This window comes from Orbicella franksi, chromosome 10 (genome assembly GCF_964199315.1).
Source record: "Orbicella franksi chromosome 10, jaOrbFran1.1, whole genome shotgun sequence".
Taxonomy (NCBI): Eukaryota; Metazoa; Cnidaria; class Anthozoa; order Scleractinia; family Merulinidae; genus Orbicella; species Orbicella franksi.
Genome location: NC_138154.1, coordinates 23956824 through 23978337, shown reverse-complemented (window position 1 = coordinate 23978337; position 21514 = coordinate 23956824). Strand labels below are relative to the sequence as shown.

The 21514-nt window shown below is 37.8% G+C and overlaps 2 protein-coding genes across 4 annotated transcripts in view; both read left to right on the top strand.

Moving 5' to 3' along the window:
- Positions 1-4154: 4154 nt before the first annotated feature.
- LOC145501902 (uncharacterized) lies at positions 4155-13061 on the top strand. Its single transcript, XM_081481292.1, has 3 exons — positions 4155-4865; positions 6531-7516; positions 11349-13061. The coding sequence occupies exons 1-3, from the start codon at positions 4541-4543 to the stop codon at positions 11676-11678; spliced, it is 1641 nt and encodes a 546-aa protein (XP_081337418.1). The 5' UTR covers positions 4155-4540; the 3' UTR covers positions 11679-13061.
- Positions 13062-15606: 2545 nt separating this feature from the next.
- LOC145500851 (rap guanine nucleotide exchange factor 6-like) overlaps positions 15607-21514 on the top strand; it is a 39088-nt gene continuing 33180 nt past the window's right edge. The window contains exons 1-3 of one of the 3 annotated variants that reach the window (XM_081480383.1): positions 15607-16026; positions 16359-17216; positions 19300-19370. In XM_081480383.1, the coding sequence (XP_081336509.1) occupies positions 17127-17216; positions 19300-19370 (161 nt within the window). In that variant the 5' untranslated portion in view covers positions 15607-16026; positions 16359-17126. The other 2 variants (XM_081480384.1, XM_081480382.1) reach the window with 2 other exon arrangements.

Below are 21514 nucleotides of genomic sequence, written 5' to 3'. Positions count from 1 at the left end.
GAACAGAACAGAACAAAGCGCGAAGCGCGGCTCGTGTATCACGCTTCGCGGTCTGCTCCCCTAATCCGCCGGTTCAGCAGGCTAGCTTTTGTTACTGTGAGTCACCACTCACAAATAATATTTTTTCTTTATGGCTTCATATTTCTTAATATTCTTTTTTTATTTTCAGTACTTTACCTTATAAATTGTATGCAAATAACCTGTATAGTGTAAATAAAGAATTGAATTGTACCATCTGTAAAATAACTTGAGAGCCATTGCATACCTTGGCGTACTCGGAAAGAAGACCTAATGATTCAGACGAAAATGTCTCCTTGAAGTGCTCTTTCCGATGTGAGTGATAGGCACCAATCTCCAAGCACTGAAAACTCTCAAAGCGACTAGAGCAGGTTTATCGAATTAAACAAGTTTTAAATGGGTCTTACATAGTTCTGCTTGAATTTTTGATTCGCGAATATTAGAGCAATTTCGAATTCTTGAATTATGATAAATGATTGCCTAGTTCTTGTAAGGTTTTGTACCAGGCCTTCGCGGTCAATTAATTTTGGTGACGTAGCCCAGACGAACCTCAAACCACGTGACCCAAGAGGATTGACAGCGGTGAAATATCGAAGCCTAGGAACCAGGCAAGATAAACGACAAAAAATCAATTTTACTGCAGAGTGAACAAGTTTCGTGATTAATCTTCTTGATAAACGGAAATTATAATGATTACATTGTGTGCGCGTTCTGTTTATTGCCCAGAGGCGAGTGAGTATTGATTGCTCAGCTAAAAAACCCACGCTGCTAAATTCAATATCGTTATCCATTTGAATACGTGACTTCCTATTAACGACCTATGTCGCAAACTGTTTGCTTACCTTTTTCATTTCTTAAAAAAATTCCTGAAAAATCGTATTGTAATTTTTTTTATGCCTAGCAAGTGGTATGGTTCAGGTTTGATCCCATCGCCTGGAAACGATGGTAAATCTGTAAGGAAAAATTAAATCTTGCTGCGTGTTTGAAGAACAAAAAAAAACGATTACATTGCAATATTATTGTCATATATAAAAGCAACCCTGGAAACGAATTGTCATTAAGAACACATCACGTAATTTGATGATGACGCATGTTGAAGTGAGTCAAGGTTTCTCTGAATATATTGTTATTGCCACACATGGGAATTTGACGTGAAGTCACGTGACTGGTATTTTCAACGATCACGTCTCTGTCAGCGAGTCTCGAAATATATCAAAATCGCTATCATGTGTATTTTAGTGGGTTTCCTAAGAATTAAACAGTGCACAAAAAGCAGTAGGGGTATTCGAAAAATGTTCTGAGATCAACAAAACAAAAGAATTGAGCCAAATTAATTTCCAGTTTGGCTATAAGAAGAAAACAGAAACCTATTTTAATATCTATGGCATACTGATATCTGTAATTCTCCACGGCAAAATGAACAGGCAGTTGGCCAGGTTGGAAAAGTTGAGTTACGTGAAAAATTACAAGCGTGAAACGTGCAGCGTATCGCAAATCGTGATAAACGACAATCGTGTCTGGAATGATGCTGCAGGTAAATAACAAATAAATAACCGCACTACAGCTTACATTGCTTTTTTAAAACACTATCTGAAAAGTTCTGCCTTAACGGCTGTTCAATTTCTACTATTGTGGGCGATTTCCAGGTTAAAAGTAATTTGTGTGTTTGTTTGTTTGTTTGTTTGCTTGTTTCTGTATAAGGGAAACTGGGTCCTTCTCCATCAAGCACCTTTTCCATACAACAAACTCAGCTGAAACGAAACAAGCCAGCCAGGGGCCAGCTGTAGCAGGTTACGTAAGAGGCGAAAAGAAAAGAGGAATTTAACTTCCAGGCATTCTGCCGCCGTTTAGAAAGCCATAAATAAAATAGGCCAACAAAAGTGAGCGAAGACATTCAATCTCCTCAATTATGGAGTTACATATACCCCCTTTGGAAGCTGGGGGGAACCCGTTCTAATATGTCTCGGATGAATTATTGCGCAACCTTCGGCTTTGAGCGTCGTGCGCTAGCTGGAAAGGAAACTTGAATTTTGATATCAGTGCTATACCGAGGTGTAATCCCAGAAATAGGTTAGAATAAAGAAGAAACTAAGAAATGCGAAGTTTCACATTTAAATACTTCAACTGACTATGAAATCTATCTATATTTTTTAAAAAAAAGAAAGGGAAATTTACCATTTCCTACGTAGACCTACGTAGACCTACGTGGTCTGTTCCCGATAATTATTTTGGGTTTAAGACAACACTGGTATCATCTTCTTACAATTTGTAACACGTAACAATTTTCTTAGGCCGAGTATAACCGCTTTACGGAGTGAAAAATCGACGCGATAAGCGGTCTGGCTAAATTTCTGTGAGAGCAAAATGCAACTTCTTGCGTTGAAAAAAGTTTATTTTATCTCATGACACCGCAGCCGTAATTATCTTATGCGTGGCATATATTGTTCATCGCGAATAATCGTGCGCTAGCTGTCATTACATTCGGCGTCATATTCACTTTTTTATCAGTTTAAATTGGCTCTTACTTAATCAGTTTAAGGCTTTACAATTCTTTCGAAATCTGCTGAAGCGTCTGAAGAAATGTCTTCAACTAGCACACAGTACCGGATAATAATAACTATGACACAGGTTATATCTGGTGATTAAATGTCCATTCATATCGAGCGGTGATAAATATTTCGTCTTTAATTGCCACACGTCACCCTCGGTCTATTAGCTCATAGCCGTAAATGACAGAGACAACATAAAATTCTAAATTTTAAATTCAAATTAGAGGTATATACGCTTTGAAAAAACTGGTTTATTCCTTGTAGGCGATGAATAAAATCTATAAATAAAATTAACAAGTGGGATGGGAAAACACAAAATGTCCCTGTAGTTATTTTTGTTGACTTTCGCGATAAAATGAAAGCGCTCCGTACACGCTAAAATAGAATTCGGAGGGCGAACATTAAATGATTTGCATCTTAAATTCACCGCAACTGGTAATAACAATTTGTCAGATCAATTTAAAATTGATGTGCTACCTACCACCATTAAATGAGGAGGAGAAAAATTGCATCGTTTACCAGAGATCGCCATGACGACCCGTAAATGTTATTGTAGCGAAAGTGGTGAACACTGAAGAAACGGAACGTCCTCTCGCACGACTTTTGTAATTGTTTTTCATGGTCAAACCCAGCATAATAACAAGTTACCGTGCTGTCCTTATTAACAAAAATAAAAAAACCAACACTGCATGCTTTTAATTTGAATACACAATGCATGGCAATGAAATGAAACACACCCTTTCGCCTGCGCTAGGAACTATTGGCAAATGAGCCAAAACAGAATACTTGAAAAATAGAAGAGGACTATAAATTATGTAAAGTGTTCTTTTCTACCCTTTCCGAGGCGTTTTATCTCAGCTCGTGATCCATTTAACAAGTCTAAAATATTCGACCAGGTTTTAATTTGACGCACGAGCCTCCGTCAGTTACCTTACAAATGTAAACACGCGAAACACTTAGTATGCCATGCCTGCTATCATATTTTCACTCCAAAACTCCTTGAGTGTTAATTAGTAAAAAAGAGAGAAACTTGTAGTGAATGTTTCCCCGAGCAAGCAACTCACTAATTCTGCCTTGATTGCTGAGCGTAAAAACTCATTTAAACCCCCGATGCTCTTCCACAATCTAATCTTAGAGAATCAAGTGACCGGGCGAAGTTTTTGAGCCCAAAATATTATCAATACGTCCCTATTTCAAAAGTGATTATTTTTTTTATATATATATTTTACATTAAAACAAAACTGTCAACACGGATATCTTGCTATCTGTTCTCCCGTTTAAAAGAAAAAAAACAACAACAACAACAAAACAAAACAAAAAAAAAACAAACAGAGGTGATGGCATGATTGAGAAACTGTTTTTATGCACGGTCTGTTCAAAAACACATTGACTTTAGCGAGAACGAATGCGGAACACGCCACACAGTATGGCCGACAGAATATTCAGCATCATGACAATGACGTCACAACAGCTTTTTAGTTTATGGTAACATGATCGAAATTTTATCTCTCGTTACATGCTACAAACGCGTGCGGGTTTCTTTTTCGGCGAAATTACCGTTCAGGAATATTCAGGAAAAAAAATGAAAGTCGATAAAGAAAAAAAAAAAATAAAAATACACATTAATATTGCAGCTCGCGGGAGGGCTTTCGATTCAACGGTTTTCCATCCTGCCTGCTGTAATTAGCGAACCAACTTTAATGAAGGCCTGCCACTGTCGGGGACTGTTTGTGCGCATGCTCTGAGGAACAGGTGTTGAAGCTAGTAACGTCCTCAGTGCAGGCCATATTGTCAAGCCTACCAACCAAACAACGGGTAATCTAGCGGCGCTTCAACCCATTATCATCATGGTTTTTTTCCTCTCGACGCTCGGCTTCACCAGTGGCGTACACGACAGCATCAGATAATGTGAAGTCGTTCAAGTTTTGTATGATTGCCACAACTTTCTTTCCCTATGTTACTCAGGCTTAATTATGGCATTAAGTCAAAACACAAAGAAGCTGATTATAAGGATTGTGTTATTTCTCGTCTACCTTCTCCTTGGAGCTGCCATTTTTCAAGCGATCGAGCTTCACTATGAGAAGAAACAACGGAATGAATTTAAATTCGAAGAGTTCCTGAGCAATAATTTTACGGAAAAGTACAACATTTCGGACGTCGATATGACGGATTTTCTTCAGAAACTCAAGAAAGCGATAGAACTGGGCTTCGATTTGCAGACAGGAAAATATCCTCAAAGGTACCAGTGGCATTTCATGAACGCGTTTTTCTTCGCTGGAAATGTAGTTACTACAATTGGTAAGTTAAATCCATACCCTGCTAATCAGTTGCTGTTGTGATAAACTGGATTTTCCGAAGCGCGCATTTTCTCGCTTACTTGAAACCCGCGCTATAACGTATTAGGGTCTAATCTTGCCCTAGCAACAGACTCAAAGAGAGCTCCACGCGAGTCGACGACTGTATATCAGTTGCAAGCCAAAATCGACATCTACCTTCGCGCCGTAACGTCGGTTAATTCCTCGCTCGATGATGTTTTTTACTTAAAGCGGCGGTGACTGAGTAGATCGACAGTTTTTAGGGAATCGCGTTGATCCTTTTGGATATCACAGATTCGGTCAATTTTGGCTTCGTCTCAAGCAGGCAGCTGTGTACAATGATTGTTTAATATTTAAATTTTTAGGCTTTAAATGCGCTGAAGAAAAAGCAGCATCTAAGATGCGAGCAAATTGTATGACAGTAAAAATATTCCACCACTTTATAAGATTGGAAATCCAATCTTACGCTGTGAGCGAACATATTTTATTTCATCCCTTAAAATGTGATTTCAATATGCTCAAATTGGTCGGCAATGCATAAACCTCTTAAAATTTTCACAATGGGCGCAGGAGAATAAGTACGCTAGCTTACACTCGTCAATTTTCACTCTAAAACGCATAGAAAAGCGAAGAGGCACACTTCAAAACGTTGCTACGGAGCAGAACACTCTTTTATAACCCAAGCTATTTTAATTTAGCTTACAGTAATGCCTAGTCATTTCTCTTCGGTTAATCATAGATGTAGGTAATATCATAAAACATTACGCAAGCCAATTTTATCGGAAGTACAATAAGACCGCGTTCAAAGATACGAGAAAGGTAAAAAAAAAATTACTGTACCATTCAAAACTCAAACATTTGCACTTGCCAGACAACAGGCAAAGCCGATTGCAATTTTGCCGTGCAGAATTACCAACCTTTTTGTCGTTAAGAGAAAATCGGGTATAAATTTCGGTACTAACAAGGTTTTTATTTTCGATATGCTTGTTTTCATTCGACCCGCCTCGCAGATTCTAGCCGCAAAACGCAATGCGGTCGTTTCCCACAACAAAGCACTCAAATGCTTTAGATAAACAACATATCATCGAACGGTTAAGTATTCCTTGCCTCGAATGCTAATGTACAATAGTCAACTGGGGCAAAGTTTAGGCGTGTAGTTTAAAAATCGCTTTTCAGGAGTTTGATATATTCAGAGCGGTTCTTCCAGCATTTCTCTCCGTGTGGTTTCCATTAGCATTATACCAGCCAAGCTGCCGGTAATTATGATCACAACTCAGCCACGCAAATTAATAACAACTTCGTCGGGCTTAAAAGGGATCTGTATTTAACTCATATGTCGCTTTCAAACAAATATTTGTAGGAGCTTAACGTTCTACGGATGGCATGTTGTCGAGGGGTCTAACAAGGCAAAGGGACTCAAATCTTTTCAGTAACAAATAAATAGCTCGATATTTTGAGCCCATGAAAAGGAAACAAAATGCTCCGAACTGAGCCAAATTTCTGTTTTTGCCTTTTCACAAGAATTTAATTAATAGCTGTTAGAAGACAATTTGCTTTTTCTTGTCGCATAACGCGATAGCGTGTTCTATTTTCTCGTGTGTGTTCGTTTTGCTCTGAAAGTTTGTTTGCATTTCTCTTTATCCGACAGGTTACGGCCATTTAGTGCCCACTTCCTTCTGGGGACGTTTTTTCTGTATCTTTTACGCCCTGGTGGGCATTCCCCTAACAGGCTTAACCCTTCGTTCCGTGGGAAACCGCATCTCGGAGGGAATTTCAACTATTATCAAAGGATTCGAGAGAAAAGTGTACAACAGAGAAACGGAGAAACTGGAAATCAAGACTGCTGTCATAGCGTTCATTTTGCTTTCAGCCATTATTATCTTTCCAGCCTTTGGATTTGAAGCTTTGGAAGGATGGACGTACTTCGATTCTGTATATTTTTGCTTTGTAACTCTAACAACTATCGGTTTTGGCGATTTCGTACCGGTATATGTGAAAAAGAAATATCCCCAGGACGATGCCACTCCTGTTGTTTTGGAGTTCCTTAACCTTATCTACATGGTGGTTGGACTTGCTGTCATGTCTGGCGTTATCGTCTCCATTAGTGGAGTCATTGAGGAAAAAACGAAGCTTATTGCTATGCCAGATCCATTTGAGACTTTGAAAATTGGAAATCTGAACTCTAAAGCGCTGCGGAAACTAGGAATGGGCCCCAATGGGCCAGATGGTACGCGACCTCAACGAATGCCTCCGAAGCTCAACTCTTCCGTTGTACGAGGTCTTGACACAGGATCGAATCTGGATCGTAGTCAGTCTGCAGATAATATGGATTTTCAAGGCCCGACGCCTATACTTCATTTGAACAAAAGTACACTGCCGTGTGAAGGAACTACAGAAAACGAGGGATCGCCTCAAAATTCCAAAAAGCCTAAATTAGTGTTTCAAAATAAAGTTGTTCCCGTGAACTCCGACGGAGTTTTACACGAACCGACGGATAGAAAGTTTTCTACTTTATCATCTTTTGAGAACAGGAGCGACAGTCATGACGAAATAGAAAGGGAACTTGCTCCAGACAATGGTGGGAATTCACGCAGAAATACCTTAACGGAGAAGACGGGGAGCAAAAACGAACTCGTAAGTAAACTATGCTCTTTATCCTGCTGTAACATTAGCTCATTTATTTTCCACTTGGCAAAACTAAGGCTATTGATCCTGATGTCTCATTATCCACGCCTAACAGACGAGAAATTGTTTGTTCGCTTTTTTCCTTTCCCGTGAAGATGATGGTAGAAGAAGGGAAAATATTTTTTGACCAATTTTCGAGAACGAGTTTTAAATGACTCCTTTTAGTTTTGTTTATGAGAAAGCTCGAGAAAGATTATACGTTTAGCTTCGGGTTAAACTGTCGTCAAGGATGCTTATGTGGCTGGAATAGCCGTCGGTCACGTTTTAAACGATTTTCTAGTCAAATGCTGTTCGACAAAAAGGGACAGTGTGTTATCGCGACCTTTAAAGCGAATTTTTATTCCTGTTTTGACGTACGAGTGATGAGCTAAGTATTTCATGTCAATGAGTGTCTTTACGAAACAAAGACGCCTTAGAATTATACATAAGGATGTCACATTTTCAATAGAAGCACCTGTAATTTCGCTTGTTTTTATGTTCGACTTGCTCAGAAATTAAAATGTGATGAACCCACATTAATATTCAATGCGCCGGCCTTAAGTTTCACACGTTCATGAAAAAAAACACCTTTCTTCTAATTACTCCGAAGAATATTTCTTATCGTTAACGGCTTTAAGTTTGCTTACGATAAGAGATGTTTATAGTGTTTAACAACATTGTCTTTTTCTTCAGTGACTTTTATATTCTCGGTAGCCCTTGAGTTGTATGTAAAAAGCGTAAGTTTGTCTTGTGAAAAACGCAACTTGTTCGCGACGCCGACTCTTGTTTGACAACCATAAATTGAACGGTAATTATTCGGTATGAAAGAAACTCACTAGTTATTTGATAATCATTATTCCAGCTTTGTTTATCCGTTGAACAAACTTTTGCGACGTCTGGGTGACTGACTGACAGGCAGGCATATATAACTTGATGGTTTGGCAACAAAAACATGTCGCTTAGCTCCGCAACATAGCCGAAAGCATTTTGGAGAAAGACAGTTGCAAATTGTTTATTTTTTTCCTGCGTGACGTGTTCTTTTGAGCCTTTTTGACAGCTGTTCTGTCTTGTTTAATAATGAGCCGTATTTTCGAGTGTTAATGTTTTTCATCGTCTACACCTCACTCTACACTACGATTTTAATCTCTGTTAGACTTTGCCCAATCATTAACCGTATAAATTTTATATAAATTGTATTTCACTAGATTATTTTCACCAGATGTTGCAACATTCATAACTTTATCACGAGGCAGTATATCAAGCTATCCCTACCAAAGGTTAAACTATAAATTCTGGGAAAAGCACATTTCTTTTTTGTTGCGCCAAAATTTTCAACGAACCCCTGCTCATAGAGTTAATCCCGAAAGCATTCAGACTTTCTGCCCTCGAGCAAAACGTTTCTTTTATCTCAACTTTTAATTGCAGCTTTTATTGTTATTTTTGTATTGTAATTTGCATAGCATAGTTTTCTTTTTACCTTCTTAAATTTTAATGTAATGTATTTTTTAGATGCAGGGTCTCCATAGATACCAGGCTTTGTGCTGAGTAAACAAATAAAATTTTATTATATAAAACGCTTTACTTTACTTTACTTTAGATTCCTCTCGCAGTACTTCTGTCGTTATCTATGGACAAAATTAAAGCGCTTTAAATACTAAACTATTCAAAGTGCGGCCGGGGTGCAATTTCTGGCCAGGAATTGGTCGAAATTTTAGCTGTCATGACGCTTTCTTTTTAATTAGTGTAACTGAGACGGAATTGGTCAAAATTTTAAATGTCAGCTGAGAGATTTTATTACATGCATAATCATAGCTGAGATCTTCGAACTGCAAAATTTACTGATAGATTAAAAAGGGGCTGAAATGAGTTTAACTCAGTGATCTGAGAAAACGCCAAAATCTAACTGATAACTGAGGCTACAGGGTGGAACCGTGGAGTAAATTATGTAAAAGAACCCAAACCGTAAATTAATCATAAAGTCACCGCTTAAATTCCTCCATAAAGAATTTTTCTCGCATTGATTAGTGCACATACGGTATGGATTTGTGATAGGATCAAATAATTTTCGTGTTATAATACTTGGAAACCCAACTATGTCGATAAAAGGCGTATATTACAGCCTGTAATTGAACAAACGGGACTTTTATTCGGATTGGCGCTAAGACCTGATGTTGTCACTATGCGACTGTGAAATATGCAGAAACATAGAGCAAAGTCTTTTCACTTATTTAGAGTGAGGTCTCGTTTCAATTTCGGCTCGTCTTGTTATCATAGTCGACATCGCGTCGTCATCGTCGCTGTCATCATCATCATCATCATCCTGCTCATTATCATCATCATTATCAACACGGGTGCTTTGCATTGTGGAACGCATATTGTAGGGCATCTCGTCTTGTTGTACGCGGTAAAATGCCCAGTTACCAGAAAAAGACAATTCGAATGAATTCCACGAATATCAGTTGTTCAGGTTGGCATCTGTTCCAAGACCTGTACTTGAATATTTTGATAGGTGATTCGCAGCCAGTCCCGGGAGACATCATAAAAAGACGTGACACCTGTGTTGTGGTGGTCTGGCAAATAAAACAAGCTTAGAAGTGACGAGAAGTCACCACTAAGTTAACAAGTCACCGCGTTAGGCAGGTTTTCATATCAAATCACTACGATGGCTGCCATCCTTGCCACCGCTACAAAAGGTTGAGCGGTCCTTATGACTACGGTGTCCATAGTAACAGCGATCTCATTATGGAGCTTAAATCTATCTCGGCGATCATTGTTACAACGATTGATAAACTTTCTTTGGCAGCGATAACAACATGTTGGCAATTACGTCAAATACAAACCAAGAATGCTATAGTCTTGATTGAGAATATAACACAAACAGCGGTAGTAAACATTATATTCCATCACATTTAATACAGAACTTAACGTTTTGTATGCTGGTCCACATACATTTTCAGAAGTGGCTGTTACAATGTTTTTGAAAACTATATATATATCGTAAATATTAGAGGTCTGGAACCTAGACTTACAAAAATGATCTACAGCAGTACGTTTTTAAATGTACATAACTTTGCGGTAATTTTTAAATTCTGAATTTTTTTTATCATGTAGTCTTAATTTTACGCAGGTCCCCTTTTGTTACCAGCCTATGGCTGACGGGGCTACCCTGCCTAAATAAAGACGGCTTGACTTGACTTGACTTGACTCAACGTTAACCTGGTAACCGCTGTTTGTGCTATATCTTAATCAAGCTATGATGTCCTAAGAACGAGAGTTTATACGATACTACAGCTACAGTCTTCATTGGCTTGATGATGAAATAATAAAGCGGTAGATGGAAAATATAGGTTCGGCTTCATATAGCTGCTTATAAACTGTTCTACCAAGTGAGACGGACTCTGTCAGACTCCCTTCTGTTTCATCCCTCTCCGAGCAGAAAGAAAAGAGACTGGCAGGCTAGAATTGTTCAATTCTTTCTTCAAAAAATCTCCCATTACGAACCTACATACCCGAGTTGAAGACAATTTTGTAAACGCATACCATCTTGTGAAAATATTTATAGAAATAGCAGTATTCAAGTTACTTTCTCCTAGAGTGGCGGCAAATGCACTCTAGCGGTAAATCATTCAAACCCTTGCTAAGTATGTATGCACTTTAAGGTTTTTGTAGTTCGAAATACTTATCGCCATTTATTCTATTTATTGAAGCTCGTAACTCGAAATGACATGACGTATAAAGGTTACTGAAACGCGGTCGTGTCCAAGTCTAACAACTCTTACTGTTGTTTATCACGTTTTCTTAGGTTGTTCAGGTCCAGATTACTCCGGTCCCAACCCCTCGCTCTTCGCCAATACCTTCTCCAGTACTGACAGAACAAGACGAACGTTCAAATCCGAGAGAAGAGCCCACACTAGAAGTTGAAGAACATAAAATCATTTTTACAAACAAACATAAGCCGATAAACGGAGAACGCATGCCAAGCATGAACCATGCTCTGTCCGTAGAAAAGTTTGGCAAAGGTTCAGTCATTTTGAATGGCTGCGTTGGTCAGCCTAAGGAACAGAAAGACAATCATGCTAAAGTGCAAACGCCAGCACTGAAAGAAACTTCTCATCAGCCTATAAACAGGTGACGAAGGCAGGCAACTAACGAACTAAGGACTAGGCAAGGAGTGATTCATACACAGATAAGAATGGCTGGCAGAGTTGATGAATACCCCGGGCAGTGTGCCAAAACCTAAAGCAGGTTTTAGCCAATCAAAGCAAGGAAAGCAAATCACGTTACTAACCACCTGATAAGAAGTCGCTCCAGGCTTCTCGACGAACTCGAAGAATGTTACGGAGTACCTCCAAAGATTACTTGAAATTAAATGGATAGCGACCTAGGCTTCAAGTCTCGAGGATATCCAAGTACCGCAGTAAAATTGGCGTCCGCGCATTGAAGATCATTGCTTGCGCATGCTAACTCGTGCTTGAAAATATATTGCAACTTGCCATTTACGAGGCGACTGCACCAAACGATGAATTGGAACTCTACAACCACAGGGCATAGGTTCAAAATGTCCTTGTTTCTTAGAACAAGGGATGTAAAAAAGGCGAAAGAAATAGTTACGCCTACATTGTAACGTTGTCAAGGCCACGCCAGAACTGACATTTTCTAACAAGTTCCCTTTCACTAGAAAGCTTGAAAAAGGAGACATGAAAAATATTACAATTATAATGCTAATACCAAATATCAACTTACAAAAAAAGGTCCAGTTAAGCTTTAAATACAGGAACAACATTGGGGTTTACAGTCAATGGCCTGCTCATTTCCAGGCTCCCTTTTGTATTTTCCGCCATCATGCGGCAATCGTTTTGTAAGCTCCAGGATAGGAAAATCAAAAATTTCATTTCCGGATTTTTTCTGAACAAGGTCGAGATGATGCTACGTTGAAAGGTTAAGTTTTAGTTTCTATTTGTTTTTTTACAAAGAAATTCATACATAATTCACTAACGTGAAGAAATAATAGTTTTGTATTAAACTCAATCAACAGTCAATTCTGAATAGCACTATAGAAATGCCAGAGGTCTCTCCATTCCTCGACACAGGTCCCGTCTAGATTCGCCCGAGAGGGTTTAGGTCGAGCTGTAAGAAGACCGCTGGCATTTCATGTTAAGACGAAAGTCGTATTAAAAAGTACATTCGGTTGCTGCTATTTAATTAAGCAGCTATTTAATATTAGGGCTCAGTAATGTCTTTTCAATTTGAGACTAAAGCAATGTTTTATATCACTGTAGTAACAAAAGGCACGCAGACTAGTGTAATGCTGTACAGATGCGAGAACAGATGTAATGTAAAGCTATAGTTGCCATCATAAAATATAACTCAATATGAAATGAAAAATAATAGTAAATAAAGATGAAAACAATAAAATAATAGGAAATAATTGTAATAACTGGTAACAAATTGATAATTAGGCTGTAAATAAACAAGAACAAGATACTTTCCTTAATAAAAAGGCAAAACAATTTATCTTTGTCTCCTTTGCATCGTAAAGAAACCGAAGACGTTTCTTACCTTGTTGTTGATAAACTGGCTAAGAAATGAGAATTTCTATGAAGTATCTTTGCGACGCGCTTTCTCAATTAATATTAGGAACGTTCAATAACTGACACGAACTCTAAATTAATAATTGAAACGAAACCGAGGGCAAACCAAATTTTACCTAACCAGAAATGTAACAGGGCATTTAAAACACAAAAGAAAGTGTACAACCACTGGTGGATCAAAAGGTCGGCAGGAAAGATGTCGAGCTCCGAAGCGTGCGCATTGATATTAATTAGACATTGAAAAGAAATTGCGTGGACTTTGCTCGCGTAGTTTGTGAAATATCTATTTTCCATACAACAACAACAACAACAACAACAACAACAACAACAACAACTTTGTTTGTACTCATCCAGCTAGAAATTAGATGAACAAAAATAATTTTAAAATAAACAGAGTACATGGCTACCCATATCATATAGCCCCCTGGCTATTTTAAGAATTGGTGCCCTGTAAAATACACTAGAAGTGTATAATACCATTTTTCGAGGAGTTCAGACTCCTGATTTTGCTCAGTTTCGCAATGCATGCAGCTGAAGTTAAAACTCAACGAGTTCTGCGTAACTGAGTCTATGCTTGGATTCTTGACAGGTTTTGTGTTGGACAGGGAAAACTAAATCGTAGTCGAGCCTAACTCTACGTGGGAGGCGCGGTGGCCTCATGGTTAGTGCACTCGTCTCCGGATCGAGTGGTCCGAGTTCGAGCCCTGGCCGAGGACATTGTGTTGTGTTCTTGGGCAAGACAATTTACTCTCACAGTGCCTCTCTCCACGCAGGTGCATAAATGGGTACCGGCGAACTTAATGTTGAGGGTAACCCTGCAATGGACTAGCATCCCATCCAGGGTGGAGTAGAAATACTCCTAGTAGCTTCATGCTACGGAAACCGGGATAAGCTCCGGCCTCATGAGTCGCCACTTGGCTTGTATGCAGACTTTGCGTAACCCTACGTAGCCTCCTTCGCAGACGCTATATTTGCTCGTCACGCAATCTTCCTCCCCCATGAACTGCGGCTGAAACACAGGGCTATTCACATAGCCCATGCACATCGCACTTCCCGATAGGAAGCAGCTCAGCGAACTTTGGACCCAGAGAAATTTTTCAAGAGCCTTCAACGGATATATACAAGCATGGCCATTCAACTAGAGTTTCCTCATAACAGTGTAAAACCGTCGATGTAAATCCTTATCAGCCAATCATAAGCTAAACATTGTGTATCAAAATACACAACGACCCGGCACTGATTGACTGTAAACTAATTTCCACCTGATCTCCAGCTAATATTTACGAACCCAGGGAAAGGACTGTGCTGTTTGTTTTAGCAGACGCAGCAGACGTTCATGGGGAGGAAGATTGCGTGACGAGCCCAAAGAGCGTCTTTGTTGGAGGCTATCCCCTACGGACACCCCTCTGCTACGGAGAGTTCTCTTCACTTTTAGCCGGAACCCCCTAAAAGTATTGGGCCGGGGACCGCCGGGGACAGTTCCCTTGGACCTGGCATATAATGTTCTTTATAAGTAAACCCTCCATTGTACAGACTATCTCTAACACGGACAACAGGCACTAAATCGCGGCCAAGAGAAGAGAAAATCAGGGCCGCTGAACCAGCGATGATTGCGTCATCAATACAATTAACTGTTTACAGTTTCAGACCCCGCTCCCATGGCCTTTTCCCAAGCAAGGTATCCTGTGCCATACAGCTATTTTTTTCTGCCAACGTTTTTGCCCATTGTACCTGAAACAGGCTATAAAATAGTACAGTCGATTACCAGCCGTAGGTCAAGAAAACCCCGCTCTTGGTTTTGGCTAATTTCGACAAATGAGAAACCACCATCCCGATGGAGCTAGGCTCGATCAGCGGCCGAAATCGTGCTTGACCTGAAAACCACGATGATCGTTTTATCTATCAAAGGTTGGTATTATTGTAGACTAACGTTTACATCAGTTATCGCTAGTTGTTCTAGCCACGTTAAGTAAATTAAATGATCCCTCTGTGAAGCCTGTGTTGCACTGTTTCCTCTATGGATACCAGCCTTCGAGCTGGATGAGCCACCTTGGAAACACACCGACGCAAACTGCTTTTTAGTTAGTTCGGTTAAAATCTAGCTTAGATAGTTGTATTACAAGTTATCAATTTGACGCAAATTGTTCCTTGCTTGAAAGTAACTATTGCGCCAGTTATTCAGATGGGCACCCAACCACGACTGTTTATCCCAAACTATTTGTCCTCCTTTATCTCCTTTTCTATCTCTCTTTAACACTTTATTTTTTAATCACAATTGTAAATTATTTCATTAGTGCTATTTATTATTATTTCATTAATGCTATTTATCACATTTATATGTATTCTATTTTTTTTTCTGACACCTCAGTAAAATTTATGTTTATGAGAGTTTAAATCAAAATTGAATAGAATTGAATTGAATTGAACTGAAATGAAATAAGTTTTCCTTTTTCTTGTACCCTAACAAATTTTCTCTCCTATGCTTTTTTCATTACATAATGGGACTGTCACTAAATTTTTAGTTCCATTTAATTTTTAAAGCAGTATTCTTCGTTTAATTGTTTCATTCTAAAGATTATACTATTTTCTTATTTTCACGGTTATTTTTGATGAATGAACTTCATTCATTTTCCCCCCTATCAGTAGACACGGTGCGGACTTTTTCCGGACCTATTTTTCCTTGGTCTTCCGGTTTGTTCCTTCTTCGTACTTAGTCCTTCCTCAGCAAACCATGATCACCTGACCATAGTAACTTCCGCTTGATTAACATGTAAATGCACTGATATCTTTTCAAAACTTCAACCTCACTGCGAACAATTAAGTCGAACTTGAAATTCAGAAAGTGGACTAAAGGAGCTTTTAGTTGTTCACTGTTGTTGCTTGATACGGGTGAGTCAATCTTGTCTTTTCTTTCAGGTGCGAAGGCACGGAAATCGCATTGCCAAATCGAAGCTTATGGCATCCCAGGAAGACGTTTTGTGGTTGTCCTAATTTTCGAGAGATGATTTCTGTGTGGAGGCCATTTCTTGGATTTCATTAATGTGGGCTGCTAATTTCATCCACATCGTTCTGAGAACACGTTAAAATGAGGGTTTATATCCTAAGCGAATGTTACTTTTTCGTGACTAAATAAGTAAGCTTCTGAACTTCGTTACGGCTTGCCCTTATTCAGCCGATTTAACTCACTGTATTTATATTTTATGCTTATTTTACGTTGTTAGTGAAGACGAAAGGCTGTGAACAGATGTGTAGTGTCGGTCCTTAACCGGCGTTGACGAAAACACGTCAAAGAAACTGTTTGCTTGTTATCCTCCATCTTGTGATAAGTTCGCGTAAATAACGACGACGAGCTCAAATGAGCACTGTGTTTGACGGATTTACAGCGTGGCTTACACTTCAGTCGTGAAGGAGAGGAAGCCACCAGAATTTCAAAATTGAACGTTGGATAAGGAGCTTTCTTCCTGTTTAATTTAGCTCAGCCGTCAACTGTTTACTACGAAAGTTACGCTGTTGATTTTTCCTCGCGTTTGGCACGTCTGGTGGCAGGATAACCAAGGACTCCGTCGTAAACTGGTGATTTCATAAACGCCGGTCTTTCAGACGGAAAAACTCCCGACTAAATACAACTAACAAGGGCTTTTGACTGCATTATACATTCACTGTTGTTGAACTGGAGACAGGGGGCTAGCATAAGCTTCAGCACTGCTTGATCTAATCTCGGCTATTTATACACCGCCATTTTGTTAGCCGCGAAATGTAAATACATTTACACTAACTTGTTACGTACGAGCTGTTCTGTTGAAATGTGAAGGAAGCTTATAGATTTTCTTAACGTTATTGGAATGCAAGAATTTTCGTACAGGGATTTCAAAGTCACTCAAATCACGTATGGCTTCATTCTGTGGACAGACGAGTTTTGAATTGGCTGTTCTGTCAAGAATTGAGCTTATACCCACAGGTTGAAGACTTCTCTCGGCGATCGAGACACAATGACTATGGCTTTTGGTGAAAGTAATTTGAACAATAATTCTGAGTTTATAAACTGTCTTCGAAAGCCTGTTGACCACCGAACAAATGAGGTAAGTGATATTAAATTGTGCTAGCAATTTGACTATTTTACAGATTGCTGAATATGAGCTAAGCTTTAATAGCACTGTGAGCTTTGATCAACGAAATCGACAACACTGCGAATTACTCTGAATAGTTGTCAATTTCACGACGTCAATGAATGAGTGATAATCATATTTTATTTAAGCTTACCGCGATTGAGCGGAAGCGATCTTAAGCTGGACAGAGGAGCACAAATTGCAATTCACAAATGTGAGGCACGAAAACAAGCGTAAGGAAATCTTGCTATATGCGTGCAAAATAGCGAAAATGTGAGTTGCGTTCGTTGTACATTCGAGAGTGAAATTGAATGGCTATTTTGAGCAACAATCGCCGCTTTCATATACCAGCATTTTTCTTTCGTTCCGCATTGCAACTTGATTAAACTGACCAGCTTTTAGCGTAATTTAATAGAAAATGTTTGGACATAAATCGTCTTGTATCAGTAGTGAGTGACAGTAACCACACAATCATTAGGCTTATAGCGAGCTTAATTTTTACAGCGTATCTTTGTTTTTATCAATACGTGAATGGATTTTTTAACAAACAACACAAAACTTTATTAAGATTTAATTACTTATATCTTTGTCATCTTATTCTGTATAAATTGTTAGTGACAAACCTTTTGCTTGTATATATGCACAAGGTGAAAAATTTGTTCCACTCCTAGGTAGGAGTTCTGCTGCATTATAGACTTTCTGTAATATTTAACAAAAACATCAGCAAAAATGCATTTATCCCACAAACATTTCTTAATGAGATTAGTTAATTAGGTCACAAAATTGCATGTATTACTAATACCTGAGGAACATAACACTAGAGCGGCATATAGTCTGTTGTCATTCAGCAGATATTTTGTACAAGGACTAGATATAGTTTTTATATTTATTTCAATATGAGTCTGTTGGTGTTTTTTGGGGTCTTAATTAAAACTTCTTGTACATGCTCATGTATGTGTATGTCTAGTAATACACATACATGTAGCAGAGTAACTTTTCTACAACATAGATTTAATTTACCACTGGAATATTTTCTACCCTCTCTGGGTGGAATACCTCTCTCTAATTGTTTACCACTAGCAACATTTCTTAAATTTTCTGAGAGACTGTTAGCTTGTGGCTCAGATGTTTATCAGTCAGTGTCTCAATCCTCTCCAAAAAAATTCAATCTTTGGTAGAATTTTAGGAAGGAGAGAGACTTAGGATGTGAGGATTAAATCTCTCCTCAGAATACTGCACACAAATGCACATCTCTGAAATGTTGTGCACTTAATATATATAAAGATATAAAACTACTTTAATAGTATTCTGTGGAGTAAACAATAGAACTCCAGTCAAACATGTATGTATATATTCATATACTGTAGATGGTTAAAACATACACCATACAACATATTACTACATGTAACCCCATTTGAGTAATAACAAACAGTATATTGTACATGTAATGAATACACTGTTTATTCCATGGTTATCTATGCTAGATCACTCTTTAGAACTTCTTCATTTTCCAAGTATTTCCTTACACTGTGTGTGTGGCTAAAGTAAATATTTTGCTTTTGTTCACTAAAGCTTGATTAAATTGGAATTCAAACTAGTTGCCTTAATTGACAGGAGGCTACTTGATTAGCAATGTTTTCTTCTACGCTTCTTGACAGGAGAAATCACAGCTCACAGGGAAATTAATTGGCTTTATCACTACTGAATTTAAATTCACAAACTTACATGTACGTAGAAAGACCCAATTCAAGTTTTGTGGAGATTGATGTCTTAGGTGACAATTTTATACCTTAGCTGAGACATGGCATTAACATCACAGCCTTTTAAAATATAACAAATGCTAATTTCTAGAATTGATCTAGGACTGATATGCCAAAATACAGTAAAACTCCAGTCCTATGTGCTTCCTTTTCAAAATTAATCTACCCCCTTACTTCACCTGGGTATTTATAATTTTGGGCAGAATAGTTTCCACAATTGGGCTACATGTATTTATATCTAGAGAAGATTTGAACATTTTTAATGTTACTGTAATATTTCACATTGTTTGCTTTAGGATGTTGAGACTATCTTTTGTTGTTTATCCGGGATGCAGGCCGTGGCTGGTCTGTCTGAGTCTTCTGTCAGGTTAGTGCATCACACAAACAGAATTACGCAAAAATATGTTATGTAAATTATGTACACGTACATAGCCAAATTCACATTACACATGTACATGCTGGTATATATATCAATGTTTTAAAAGCCACTTGAGTAAAGTACTATAAAAATAGTGTTAGTATAAATACCAATGGAACATGAATTTACATGTATGAAGCTGAAAGCTAATGAGTTACTATTTTTGCTATTTATAGACATAGGGGGTATTAGCAAAGCATTATTTTCTAATTATAAATGTTTACTGCAAAAAGATACAATGTTATCATTACCTTTTATTATACTGTACATGGAAGCCATGTCAGCTTAAAGTTTGAATAGGTGTCTAATACATGTAAGACAGTGTGAAGCTACATGTAAAAGGGAGTGAGTCAGTTTGTTCTTACCAATTGCTGTCAGCAAATAAATGTAATTCTTTAAGAAGTTATATGTGCACAAATGGATGGTTAATCTTGTAAAAATTGAGCATATAGTGTTTACAAGCACATCTACAGTGTATGCCAACACTCAAGGATTATCCAGGAATCTCCCAGATACATACTGATTCTCCCAGTCTCCCTAAGGGGTCACCAAATCTCCCAGATACAAAGGAGAGCTACAGTGCATTTTTGACACTTACTGTGCCCAATTTTTGGCACTTTTTGGGAAAATGTTGGAATATTTGATGCATTTTTGTGGTTGAATTGGTTAAGCTCTAATTATAATGATAACATTTTTAAGAGTTGAGAACTTAGGTAAAATTGGCGATCTCCAAGATTTCAAATTTTTCAGGTTGTGTCTCTGTATATGTATGTGTGTTACAAAAATGAAACATTTTGTAACCAGGAATGTAAATCAATTGTCAGTAATATTATTATAGTTCCTTGGAAGCAAGGGTTTTTTTAAACAGGAAGTGTTTGTACCCTGTAGGGGGAAATTATCCAAAATATTGGCTAATCCATAATTTTGTTGTGTTTATGAAGGAAAACAATATAATTATTTTTTTATCATGTTTCAACACTGGAGCTTTCTTTTCTTTTTTGTTAAAGATATTGCATTAATTTTGTTATATCCCTAATGGAGACACTCTTAAATTTATAAATTCCTTTAGACTAATAATTTTTAAAAACATTTATGTAATGTTTAAAAAACGAGCAGCAATACGTTTTATCAGATTTAAAACACGAGGTGTAGCTGAATGTTTTAAACCTGATAAAACACATGTTGCGGGTTTTTCGAACAGCTTCAAAAACGTCTGTGGTAGATCTACTCATTTGTTGAATAATGCTTGGGTTTATTATTATTTTTCTGGAGGAAATCAGCTGCAAAATTTAGCCGTGTCTTTATTGAATTTAAAGACACTCATTAAACATTCATTTCTTTCGAATGTATTTTCCTTTATGAATTATTAATGATTTTGAAGTAACCATAAAGTTTTTGAAACAATAACTTACTGAAAGCAATGCCCGTGAATATTTTAAGATTGATCAGTTCTACAATTCTTATTAAAGGAGTTCTGATCAGGTAAAAGAATGATTAAAATATATTATTTGTAAGCTTTCAATGGTTGTAAAGAAAGTCTATAAACATACAAAGGCAAACTTTGTTAAACTGCCTTGAAAGATTCTATCATTCATTTCTTTGATCAATAAATTATCCAGTTTGGATCTTGATGCAAAATTTGCAACCAGGAAGATTTCAATGTGAGACCCAAATTCCCTTAGAAGCTTGGATGCATTTTTTTGTGTTTTGATCTGTATTCTCCATTATTTAGATGGCTCTGAAAGATCTGGAGCTATAATTTGCAGTTTTATTCACTTAATGACACACAGTTGACACATGTTAATACACTTAGATATCACCGAGGCACGACTAATTAATCTGTAGGAATCAAACAGGTGTCAGTGAAAACATTTTTGACAATTCAAGAAAACAAATGAGAAGTATTTCATTTGTTGAAGGGAAGAGTCCATGACTTTTGATTGTTTGTGATTGTAATGTTGATTTATAAGATTTGTTATGCAATACGGCCAAGCAATGTGCGCTTAGTAACCAAAAAATCTATCTCATTAATTTGTTCGTGAAAATGTGTTTACCATCCTTCTCTGTATATTTAATTGCCCTGTCAATTTTTA

What these genes read in the sequence shown, in the direction of transcription:
- LOC145501902 (XM_081481292.1), top strand. Translation starts at nt 4,541, where the DNA reads ATGGCATTAAGTCAAAACACAAAGAAGCTGATTATAAGGATTGTGTTA. An exon ending in AAATGTAGTTACTACAATTG is followed by an intron (nt 4,866 to 6,530) that starts GTAAGTTAAATC and finishes TTTATCCGACAG; the next exon opens with GTTACGGCCATTTAGTGCCC. An exon ending in CGGGGAGCAAAAACGAACTC is followed by an intron (nt 7,517 to 11,348) that starts GTAAGTAAACTA and finishes ACGTTTTCTTAG; the next exon opens with GTTGTTCAGGTCCAGATTAC.